Source organism: Caenorhabditis remanei, chromosome X (genome assembly GCF_010183535.1).
Source record: "Caenorhabditis remanei strain PX506 chromosome X, whole genome shotgun sequence".
NCBI lineage: Eukaryota > Metazoa > Nematoda > Chromadorea > Rhabditida > Rhabditidae > Caenorhabditis > Caenorhabditis remanei.
In genome coordinates this window covers 1,012,640-1,024,838 of record NC_071333.1, presented here as the reverse complement: position 1 = coordinate 1,024,838, position 12,199 = coordinate 1,012,640, and the positions used below count along the sequence as shown (strand labels likewise).

The following is a 12,199-nucleotide window of genomic DNA, read 5'->3' as shown; positions in this document are numbered from 1 at the left end:
TATTCCTTTTTTTGTGACGGAATAAAAAGAACACGAATAACACACCCATACATTTACAAACTGATCACACACACACACACGAACAAGTTTGGAAAAGTTGAAGAAAATGAGTAGGAGTGAAGAGAAGAGACGCTCTTGAGAAGTTGAGAGGTAGAAAAAAAGAAGAAAAAATTTTAAGCTCAGCTTTTGACTTTTTTGGTTTGTATTGAGAACACAGAACAAGAAAAAAAACAGAAGAAAAACAATATATAGCAAAGCGGAACCAATGTTTTGAACTAATATCAAAAACTTCACTGTCACAGCTGAAACTAAAATATGCATTGTCATTTTCAGATTTTTGACTTTTTTCCGCTCTGCTGCTGAAAAAGCCAAATTTAAGATTAGCCAGAGAAAAAAAAACTGCGTGGCACATTTTTCTGCCAAATGAGAACAGAAAAACAAGTTGGTTTTTCTTGCTTGAGAGGATCAGCCTTCACAACTCTGGGAAAAAAATGAATGGTATGAAATTTCAAAACAAGAAATAAAAACTAAAAACCTAAGAAATGAAGATATGATGGTGGTCGACTAGACGGATTAACGAGCGGAATTCTCACTATCACATCCTAAAGTGTAAATCCAGGGGAATTATCTGCAAAACACTCAGATAAATGAAAAGGAAAAGGTTTTGTATCGGTTAACGTTTTGATCAGTCGGGCCTTATGTATTTATAAAAATTGGTCAGTGAATATGTCAATGAGGGTAGTCAGTGTAACTGATACAAATGTTGTCGGTGTAGTCTTGATACTTTCGGACACAGCAACCACAGAAATGGTACAATATGAAATTCAAAACTGAAACGAAAAATAGGGAAAATTCTAGAATTCTAAACAGAAAAAAGTTTCAGAAAAAAGCTCCTCTTTTTTGAAAAAAATTCAAGCTCAACATCTTAACAAACCTCTGATTGGGTCAAACCAGTTTTGACGTTCTCGCAAACAACTTTTCTTGTTCTTTTCTTGTTGAGAAAAAAGAAAAACTTAATTGGAAGTCCAGTCTAACAAAGAAACAAAAAAATGGAACAAAGTAAAGAAAAGAGGACTGATTTTTGCTCATAGCAAACGGGTCCCATTCTTCAAAAGTTTTTCAGCGAACATGTACTAATATAATGATCTCTAGAGAATGTTGATGATTCCATATTGGGAAAGAGGGGACAGCGATACATTCCTACATCCGGACCCCTGTTTCTATTGTCCAGATGAAAATAACGTGTATGATACATGGACTTTGCTTGAATTCTGGAAAGAAACCATGCATAATGCATTACTATGTTGTTGACTCTTTTAGTATATTTTTTGAGAGAAGGGGAAGAAGACGCAAAATGCTTTTTTCTGTCGTCGTGGACAAGTTTTGCTCACATAGGATTCAGACTCTCACATTTTTCGAGTCGGGAGGCGCAGCTGAAATGAAGCCATACATCTATATTTAGACATTTGACTATGAAAATGTTCATACGCTACTGAGAAAGAAAAATAACAAGTTTGGAACAGGACTGCTCTCAGTGGTGTCGTTAGAAGTTGTAGTTTCATTTTAGCATGACTGAACGCCAATTTTGAAAAAATATGGGAAATTAGAAAAAAAAATTGAAAAGACCAAACACTCCGGAGAATGTTCTGAAACCCGAATGTTTGTTTCTCAAGCAGTTATCTCAGGTTCGGGGGTTTGTACTGTGACAGGACATTAATTATGTTCTATTCTTCTCTTCTCCCCAAGTACTCTCTCAGGTTGGCAGTAATCCTGCCAAGGACAACTGCCCGCAGTGAGGCAAAAAATACTTTTTTTCATCATAGTTTTCGTTTTTTTTTGCGAGGCATGTGCTCTTAGCTTTTCCTCTAATCTACTGTTTTAAAAAACAACAGGATTAAAAAACAAAGGCATATCAGAGTGGTTTCATAGTTTTGTGTACTTGTTTTTGTAATATCACTCAAAACTGGAACTATGGGCGGTAAAAGTTCAAATAGCTTTTCTGTACTAGTTATTGATTAATGACATCCGGTTCTTTTGAGGGGAAAGCGAAGATGGATTATAGAAAAATGTTTTATCTGTTACCCATACTGTTCCTGAAGTTCAGGCACACATATAAAAGGTAACAGAAACTAAAAATGTCTGCTCACCAAAACAATAATCGAAAAATAAGGAGATTGTTGAGCGGTTGAGAGACGAATTTATATCTGGCAAGACATTCAATAAGAAATGACCGATATCTTGTTACCCTCTAAACACGCGCATCTGTAAGTAGAAGAAAGGAGAAGATCTACTCGTTATCAGCCACTTAGAGCTTCATTTGCAAACGAAGTCAATTATGAAAAGTACGTGGTTTTTCACAGAAATGCGTTAAAACGTCTCATAATGAAAAGAAAAATTGGGTTGAATGTCATAGTAGATAAGCCATAAATAAGATGTCCGTTAATGTCTCAAAGAAAATGAGAAGGAAGTGATGAGTGACACCTTTTGTTTCTTAGAAATATGAGCGAGGGGTGAAGAAGTGTGAAATTTTGATAATGTGCTAATGTGAACTAGAATTGAATTTTTGTCACGCATGGTTTCTTGTGCAGAGCTCTTCTTGGACAAAAGTAGCAGAACATTGGTAACTGATGCGGAACATGTTTGTTCAAGTATATTGGTGGAATTGAAATCTGAAGTTCAGTGAAATATTTGAGACGAAGCTCCAACCTAAAAAATCTATATGAGGTTCTCTCAGCAATGCAAGTTGTTGAGTAAAAACTTCTTAACAATAATTGGGACCAATATAATCAGTATTAAAGCACTTTGCTTTTTTTTATAGTACTGGACACATTAAAACCAAAAAACCTATGACAGGTACCTATTGACTATTAGCACACTTTGAGACCCTCACTGGGAAATGGTCTAGAGGAGTTCAGCAACCAGATCTAGTACAATCGAAAGACATTCGAATTCAGATGGGAAATCAGTTTTCAAAAATTGCTGAATGGCCTCCAGAACCAAGATATTCTGGTCTGAAAATCCAAATTTAATGCATGTGATTTACTAAATTTTCAACCCAAATATGACTCTGTTTTGTGATTCTGTTAAGTCTCGTTGCTGAACTCCACGGTCAGTTTAGACCATTCCCTAGTTATGAAATTTCCAATAAACTTTCTATTTCAAAAAATATCTATTATTTCATCAAAGATTAACATCATCTGAAGACTTCTCATTACCATGTCGATGGGTTCATAAGCACAACTTCGAAATATGGGATTCTTGATCATTGAGGCTTATGTCTTCAGTGTTTGAATGATATTCTAGTTAGTCATTATGTATGGCGTCATGGTTTGTTTTCGTGTGTGGCTTGTTACTGTTCATGTGGTCCCTGAGATCACTTTGGGTGTATTCATTTTACCCGGAAGTTTTATGTCGGGAACACAAGAAAACATGAGCGTTCGTAAAAATCCAGAAAGAAATCTCCTTTCTTTTCAAAAATTTTGGGGGTGATGCTCTTCATCTCTCAAATTAGGCAATACAACAATTGGAAAAAAAGTAACATCAGACTGGTCTCCTTTGGTTTTCATATATTTTTGAAAAATAATTTTTCAAATATTTCATTTATTTTAAAGCATTTTTTTCAGAAACATTATTTTTTATTCTCAAATAGATTTTCAGCGTAAAACTAATAATTCATTCACAACATATCCATATTCCTTAACAGACACTATTTCTTCCTCGTGATCCCAATGTTTCCCAAACCTCCGACGCTGAACTTTGCTGCCTATGTACGACTATTCTCGAATGTTTTTCTCCCGATCCTTGGCAACAACGCTGAGCAATTTTTAAAACGTTGTTCTCTTTTCTATTCATATTGCTAAGGACGACGGTTTGAGGACCATCACCCAGAGCAACACGAAGAAAAAGGATGAGGTAGAGGCTCGGCCTCTCTTTTCTTCCAACAATACGTTTCATATTTCCGAATTCTATTGTTCTCAGAAAAGACACAACGCAGTCTACTGGTGAAGGAAAAGCGGCTTTTCTGGCTCATTCTCATTATTTTTGCCCTTTCTGTCTTCGCTAAAACCTACCTGCTGTTTCTCGGGCCTATTCGATGATAAACGATGTTTCTTGAATTTTGGATTCTACTTGTTCTTTGCGCTACAGGTATTTTTTTAACGGTTTTATTTCATTGAAGCACTTTTTAGCACGATTTCAAAAATACTTTTCCTTTTACTTTTTTTTCACATTCATTTCCTGAGTCTCATAGACTCCTCCTAGTGTAAAAAAGAATGACAAACTAAAAAAAACAAAGCTTCTTTCGCGACAACCTTTCAATCAAAAAGTTGTCAAAGTGGCTTAGTTTGACAAAAATCGGGCAAACAACTTGTTTAAAACATCATGACAAAGTTAATTTACATCTAATGTGCACACTCTATTTTTGTATTCATATTTTTCAGAGACAACTGCTCTCAACTGCTATCAATGTAATGGATGGCACGGGGACTATCCGTTGAGGTAAGATGAGCAACAGAAAACAAAATATCAAGCTATTTCAGATATTCAACTGCCGCCACCTGCGATAACCGGAACAATCAATGTCAGACTACTCAGGTTTGTGATGGAATCATTATCAAAGATATGAAAAGTTGTTGCTTACCAGAAATTTATTCCCTAGTGGACAGAGACCAAAGAGCCTTTTTGAGCATGTGAATGTGGTTCTCAGATTTATTCAAGTACCTCTTCAGAATAGGCTACTACGAATGTTTGGTGTATTTTAGTGTTACCACGTCAGGTTGTATTCAGGGATGCGCGGAACGGAAATCAGAAATTCCGAAATTGCCGATATTGCCGACTTTTCTCGAAACTCTTCTCCGTCGGAAAATTTCCGAGTTCCGATATTTTCGTAAATATAAATCGGAAAAGTTTCAATTTCCGAAATTTCCAAAACTTTTAGTTCCGCACATCTCTGGTTGTATTATTCAAGATGTGTGGGATAGCATATGCCGGGTAACAAGTCTGTTTTTATGAAAAAAATGGAACACATTACTGGCAGTGAAAATTTGTTCTTAGCTCACATCAGTTAGCAAAATTTGAAAATGTATAAAAACACTCCTGCATTATTTTTTAGTACTGCGTGAAAATCATAGACCCAATGGCTCCCGGAGTCAATTATGTGACCTTCAAGTCCGACTGCTTCTACCAAACACAAATCCAGGTCAACCCCACCAACTTGAGTTACATCCAAGGAAAAACTTGTTTCCCGTATCAAGACGGATCGGCTCCTGTCAAACGGTGAGAATAGGATATGAATAAATACCAATAATAGTGTTCATGGTTATAGGTGGTACTACTGCTTCTGCAATGATCGTGATTACTGTAACTCTGCAAATGGACTCGGAATCTTGACTGCTCTAATATTATCAGTTATTTATTCTTCCTGGATTCAATAAATAGACAAATTATTATACTCATTTTCAGTTGGTATCATTTCAGAAATATATAAAAAGGTAGTTGTTCAGAAAAAAAAAGAGTTGTTCAGAAAACTCACAGTGCTTCACTCTCATTCAGAATCAACATTTCATTTGTTTCAATTTTCTTTTCAAGTTTTTTTTCTTTACTGCATTGTACCAACCCTATCAAAAACCTAAAAACCTTTGTACCTCTGAAATTGACACCTGTCAAAAATGAAGCAGTTGTGAAATATATTGTGCACCAATGTGGAACATATGACAGTCACAAGTGGCGCCACTAGATAAGAAATTGATTGCTATCATTCGTCCAGGAGAGCAGTGTGTGTTTAATACCCTTCACCTTCTAGAATCATAAAGAAAAATCAATGACTCAAAATACGGAATCACATATATTGACCGAATTACCTTCAAATTACATTCCGGTGAGTGTCCTTTTTGGCATAACAATCTTTTTGCGAACAGCGCGTGGTGTCTGACATGGAATGTATTTTGACTGCCCCCCCTAAAATACTGATTTTTTTTGCTCATTCGATGAGTTTTCCCAAGACAAAATAACCCGTAAAGGGTTTTCCTGTGACGTGACCTCGTTTTTGAAAAATTGAGATTTTTCGAAAATGCAATTTTTTCGAAAAATTTTTTTCATTAATTTTTTTCATTGTTTTACCGGATTGTTGAGAAAACGGGCTTAGCACATAGTTGTAGCAAATTTTATGTAGTTTTTGACAAAAATATGAAACATATGAAAAAACAATTTTTGGTCCTGAATTAGGTGAAAATGTGACACCCTCCAAAAAAAAATTTTTTTTTTGAGAATACCGGGGGTTTTGAATGTTTGGTGAAAAAGTACAACTTATCTGGATTATTTTGGTATATAGCAGTATAGCGACTCCCGATCGAAAATTAAGGAAAAAATTGCTCTGAAAATTTTCATTTTTCGAAAAAAGTGACATGTCGGAAATGAGTTCAAATTTCTGACATTGACTAAGTTCTTAGTAAAATTTGATAAGAACAATAATTTTCAGATTATTTTCCACCATTTTCGAAAAAAAATGGACATCCCTGTTAACTTCTCTTGTCATAACACTCGTTCAAATATTGCAAGTTTTCTCATGTGGAGAAACTTCGACTGCTCATAACTCCTCTGAAACTGAAGGAAACAATTTCAAAAACACAGAGCAATTTAAAAATAATTATTGATTTTCAAAAATCATATTTGGAATGTTTTTAGAAAAAATAATTTTTTTCGATTTTTGATAAGGGGGGACCACATGAAATTTTTTTTCGAAAATAAACAGAATTGATAGTTTTTAGCTTTTTTTGTAGCTGGATAACTAGTTTTGAGTTGTTTTCAAAAAAAATTTTTTTCAAGTTTTTGAAAAAAATTTCATGTGGTCCCCCCTTATCAAAAATCGAAAAAAATTATTTTTTCTAAAAACATTCCAAATATGATTTTTGAAAATCAATAATTATTTTTAAATTGCTCTGTGTTTTTGAAATTGTTTCCTTCAGTTTCAGAGGAGTTATGAGCAGTCGAAGTTTCTCCACATAAGAAAACTTGCAATATTTGAACGAGTGTTATGACAAGAGAAGTTAACAGGGATGTCCATTTTTTTTCGAAAATGGTGGAAAATAATCTGAAAATTATTGTTCTTATCAAATTTTACTAAGAACTTAGTCAATGTCAGAAATTTGAACTCATTTCCGACATGTCACTTTTTTCGAAAAATGAAAATTTTCAGAGCAATTTTTTCCTTATTTTTCGATCGGGAGTCGCTATACTGCTATATACCAAAATAATCCAGATAAGTTGTACTTTTTCACCAAACATTCAAAACCCCCGGTATTCTCAAAAAAAAAATTTTTTTTTGGAGGGTGTCAAATTTTCACCTAATTCAGGACCAAAAAATTGTTTTTTCATATGTTTCATATTTTTGTCAAAAACTACATAAAATTTGCTACAACTATGTGCTAAGCCCGTTTTCTCAACAATCCGGTAAAACAATGAAAAAAATTAATGAAAAAAAATTTTCGAAAAAATTGCATTTTCGAAAAATCTCAATTTTTCAAAAACGAGGTCACGTCACAGGAAAACCCTTTACGGGTTATTTTGTCTTGGGAAAACTCATCGAATGAGCAAAAAAAATCAGTATTTTAGGGGGGGCAGTCAAAATACATTCCATGTGAGATGTGATTTTAATGATGTTATTTCACTTACGTTCTTATCTTGTTTTTCGTTGTGTTTGTTGGTGAACTAACAAAAACTAACACACACGCCTTTCCTAACACATAAACATGATACTTCAAAATCTAAAAGTCAACATTTGGAAAAACGTTGTTAGCTCTGCTCACTCTACCTAGTTTCTTCCATCTAACTATGTATTTCATTACCCTTCCAAATATTCCTTATGAAGAAAATAAAATCCAGGAGCCTGCACGAAGATGTAAAGTTATCATTGTTGGTGCAAAAGAGGTTGGAAAATCTGCGTTCATTGAAAGACTAGAATTTGGACGATTCAATGAAGAGAAATCGAAGGAAAAATTGTACCGCGTCGTGTCTAAAACAATCTTTGGACAAACCTTAACAGTGGAACTTGTGGAGAGAGGTAAATTTACTATACTAAAAAGGAAACATAAGTAATTTATTTGTTTTCAGACTTGGAACAGTTCTCCAATGACACCCACGGCATGAAACAGGTAAGTGTGATAGTTTTCGTCCAGTTTCCAACCCTCTTTCCAGCAAGAAATGCGAGATGTCGACGCTATGATCATGTTTTATGCAACAGATGATTCTCAATCCTTCAACTTGATCAAAGAAAACCTGTTGAGTGTTCAGAGAAAGGTGATTTTTGTGGGGAACATAAATAAAAACGGCTAGTGTGTCTTGCATGACATCATTTCCCATCTGTCAATAGACAGTCTCTCAAACATCTGTAGGCAGCCGTTATTGACCAGTAGCTGGCAGTTAGAACAAAAGCCATGTGGACCGTTTATAATTACGGCTGGCAATTAGAATACAACGCCTTGTAAAATGTGTACAGAATCGTGTAACGAGCATAAATACCTTGTCATGGTGAATTTTTCATTCCCATTTAAGATTTTGAGATCCCATTCAAGATTTTTAAGGAAGTCTTCTATCGAACACCTGTCCTATCCTGGAAATATCAAAGCATATGATTCATACATATGTTTCCCAAGTTTCCAAAAGCTGACAAATGTTCTTATTCATATATTTTCAGATACCCCCGCATGCAAGCATAACCATTGTCGGCTCGAAAGCAGATGTAAAAGAAATGACAGTTGACTGGCATGATGTCGACACATTTGCAGAAAGCCAAGGGTTTTCGTGTTTTGAGACAAGGTGGGTGGATTTTCAGAAGGATGAAAGTTTGAAAAAATGAAGAAATAGTTATTAGGTCAATAGTTGTTTGTTTCAAAATCCTACAGTGATCATAAATTTAGTTTGCACACTAAGTTTGTCTTCCAAAAGTTCTAATGTTGGTTTTGAGCAGAACTGACCACTGATAAGATAATTGGTTATCTTTTAATCAGGTCAAAGTCCACACATCAAATTATGAACTTTAATTTATGACTATATTTATTACAGTTCTAAATCTGGTGTAAATGTGGAGATAATTTTACAAGACATTCTGGAAGCAGTATTTGAGAAACGATTTTCAACAGATGAAGAAGATGTTCTGATTGATCAACCTGTAAGTTTTACTTCATTTTTTTTATTACGAAGTTATAAATTTTAGGTATATGCTTCCACAATCTTGACGAGTCGGACTGAAGAGCAGCCACAGGTGAATGGCTACTGCTGGATACCCAGAATCCCGTTATTTTCTTACTTCCGTCGAGAATGAACTTTTTTATGTGATGTCTGTCTTAAATAAATCACCTGCAATAAAAATAAAAACGAGATTTTTGAAAAAACATGTAATAAAAATTTGTCATGCTTTTCCATAATTCAGGAACGCGGAATAAAAGCCTTCCCGCTTAAATTAGCGGGCCTATACCATTGTAATCCGACCCTTGGGAGTAGTTTGCAGGGTAAAAACATATCTATCAAAACGTTCTGGTTCCCAGACTTTTGTTCCTCCTTTTAGGCAAACCTTTAGTTTTTCATGGTCTGAAGGAAAAAAAAACTGAGTCAAGCAGCGATGTGAAATCATTATTTGAAAGTTTTTCATTTATTCGTTCTTGCTCTTTTTTCGTTTTTGTTCTGTGTCCAGAAAGACCAGTAAGGAAGAGAAAGTAACTTAATCCAGTTGAGTGCATGAAAAAGTTATGTCCGGCAACTCTCTGAATATGACGGCTTTGTTTGCAGTTGGCATAAAACTAGCGTGTTCTTTCATTTCATTTCTCACTAAAATGAGTCAGTTTTTCCTTTCTCAAATATCTTTCCGCTTTTACTGGTCTTCTTTTGAGTGGCTTAGAGTTATGATCTGACATAGGTCCAGACTTGATTTGATTTTAGGAAAACAACTCAGATATCAACAATGGTAATTGAATTTCTTTTTTGATATAAGGTAACATTTAATAACACAATAATTGGTGAACTTGACTTATGTTAATGGTGTTTTTCTCACTAGACCTTGAATATTTAATCTTGAAATATGAAGCAGTAGATTTTAAAGTCAGAAAGTGGGACAAATCATACTTTATGTTTTTTCTCTTTCCATTACTTTTTCAAATTTGACCTATTGCGTTTAAAATCCCTAGAGTTATTACTAGCCATAAAACTCAATCTCTTAACCGACCTCAACTGTACCTGACGTGAGTTCTCCATTTTCTTTCTTCCCTCTATTTTCCTCCATACATCCATTTCTTACTCTAAGGAAAGTTTCTTTATGTAGATGAAAAAATCAAATCAACCATGCAGAACAATATATTTTTTGGAAACAAAGAAAAATCACGTCAACCTTTAGACAATCCATTTGGGTTTTGTTAGAATCTCTCAAGGTTCATTAGGCTGGAAAAAGAGTTTTCCCGTTGCAAAATTTTTCTAGTATTCAATTTTCTAGTACTCAATAAGATTTGGGTAATTGTCTCTCCCTCACTCGACAATGGCAATTATGATTCAGATCAGGATGAATTTGAAGGAGTTTTGGAGTAGGTGTGTTTGCAAAGTTTTGTTGATTATTTTCAAAAATTCTTGTTTTCGAATTCAGAAAATATAATATTCTTAGTGACTCCTTCTTAAAAAGCGAAAAATAAAATATTTAATACCGACTAGTGCCAGTTCTCTCAAACATCAAGAGTACAGTGTCCTTCTCACTATCCCTGGAAAATATTTTTCTAAATCATTAAAATTTATGAAAACGTCAGAGTTGCCACACAACAAGTACGGAAATAAACCGAGGATGAAAACATATTGCTCTTCGCTGGAGAGTAGACCAACAAAATACTTTTTAATCATCCACTAATCTTTTCCCAGAGTCTTGTTCCTTATTCACTTGCTACATAATGTTTCTCAGAAACTGTTTAGTTGATGGCCTTTGCGGGAATTATTATTTTTGTTTCTTATGAAATATTTATTAGTAAGTATTTCAAAGCAATAAAACTTTTTGATGTCATATTCGAACTATAACTAGTCGACTCATTGTTTTTTCACAGTTGAATAGTTTCATAAGCTCAGATTTTCTTGAGAACCAAAAAACCAAACAAAGTACAGTATGACACTTTCTAAAAAACGTCACCGTGATAAAATGTGTCATCTGCCAAAGAAGTCAAAAATCGACAATGATCAAGAAGAAAGAACTTTTTGTGTATCATAATTGACTTCTTCCATGTATTATGCTCAGTTAGTTATGAATAACAGGCTTCGGAACAAAAAGAGTGAGAGATAGATTGGAGGGGGCACCGACTCATTCGCTCGCTATTTTCTCGCTACGACTTCTTTGTCGTTAGAACATTCTAAGATTTCCCTAGGACTTCTCGATTATGAAAACACTTCCAATTGTAGTCACCTTATGGCCAGTGCAAACATTTTATACTTTTGATTTGTATTTTTCATACTATAATTTTTCTTTTCTTTGTTTTTTGTAGTAATTGACTTCGTTCAGACAGAAGCACTCTCGAATTGTGTCTTAGATTTGAATTATATCAAATCAATTTATGCGTAAGTGTGAACGCTTTCCGATGCGTCCAGATGTTTTAGTTTTAGAGAAGAGAACCTTCCCCCACTTTCTCAAAAAAATACTTTTTGATTTTTTCTCGTTTTTCAATCTGAAACGTCAGTTTGTTGAAAAAAAGGTTTTTTGAGATTAAATGAGCAGTAAGTAGGTCAGTTTAACAATGAAAAAAGTAGATGTTAGTGTGTCACGTCATACTGCCGTAAATCATTCAAAATTTTCAAAACGAAGTAAGACACTTCAAAACTGAAACGGTTTCTGCGGGTGATTCTACTTTTTGAAAAAACAGCCAGTTCCAATAACGTGGCTAGAATTTTACATGATCTGCTTTTTTTTCTGCCAAAAAAAAACGATTTCAGTTCAAATAATAATGATACGAATAATACTGTGAGGACCTACTTCCTAAAAGTGAAAATCACATAAAGCCTGATAGCAAAATAACCCGAATCTTTTTAGAAAAATACGTGTAGGACCTGAAAATACTTGTTTTGCCCTGAACTGAAATATCTGAACCCAGCGGACCATGTCTTGACAATCAACAATTTTTCAGAAAATAAAAAGATAACAGTGATTGAAAAAGCACTAAACAGAATTTCAAAAAGTTCAAAACGG

The 12,199-nt window shown here is 34.4% G+C and overlaps 2 protein-coding genes across 2 annotated transcripts; both read left to right on the top strand.

Annotated features, from left to right (window-relative positions):
• Positions 1-5,134: 5,134 nt before the first annotated feature.
• On the top strand, positions 5,135-5,432 carry GCK72_022265 (uncharacterized protein; the record flags this gene model as incomplete). The annotated part of the gene is made up of 2 exons (XM_003106873.2): positions 5,135-5,274; positions 5,324-5,432. The coding sequence occupies 2 exons, from the start codon at positions 5,135-5,137 to the stop codon at positions 5,430-5,432; spliced, it is 249 nt and encodes an 82-aa protein (XP_003106921.2).
• Positions 5,433-7,827: 2,395 nt separating this feature from the next.
• GCK72_022264 (uncharacterized protein) lies at positions 7,828-9,316 on the top strand (the record flags this gene model as incomplete). The annotated part of the gene is made up of 6 exons (XM_003106800.2): positions 7,828-8,056; positions 8,107-8,147; positions 8,191-8,292; positions 8,690-8,811; positions 9,058-9,163; positions 9,209-9,316. The coding sequence occupies 6 exons, from the start codon at positions 7,828-7,830 to the stop codon at positions 9,314-9,316; spliced, it is 708 nt and encodes a 235-aa protein (XP_003106848.2).
• Positions 9,317-12,199: the final 2,883 nt, after the last annotated feature.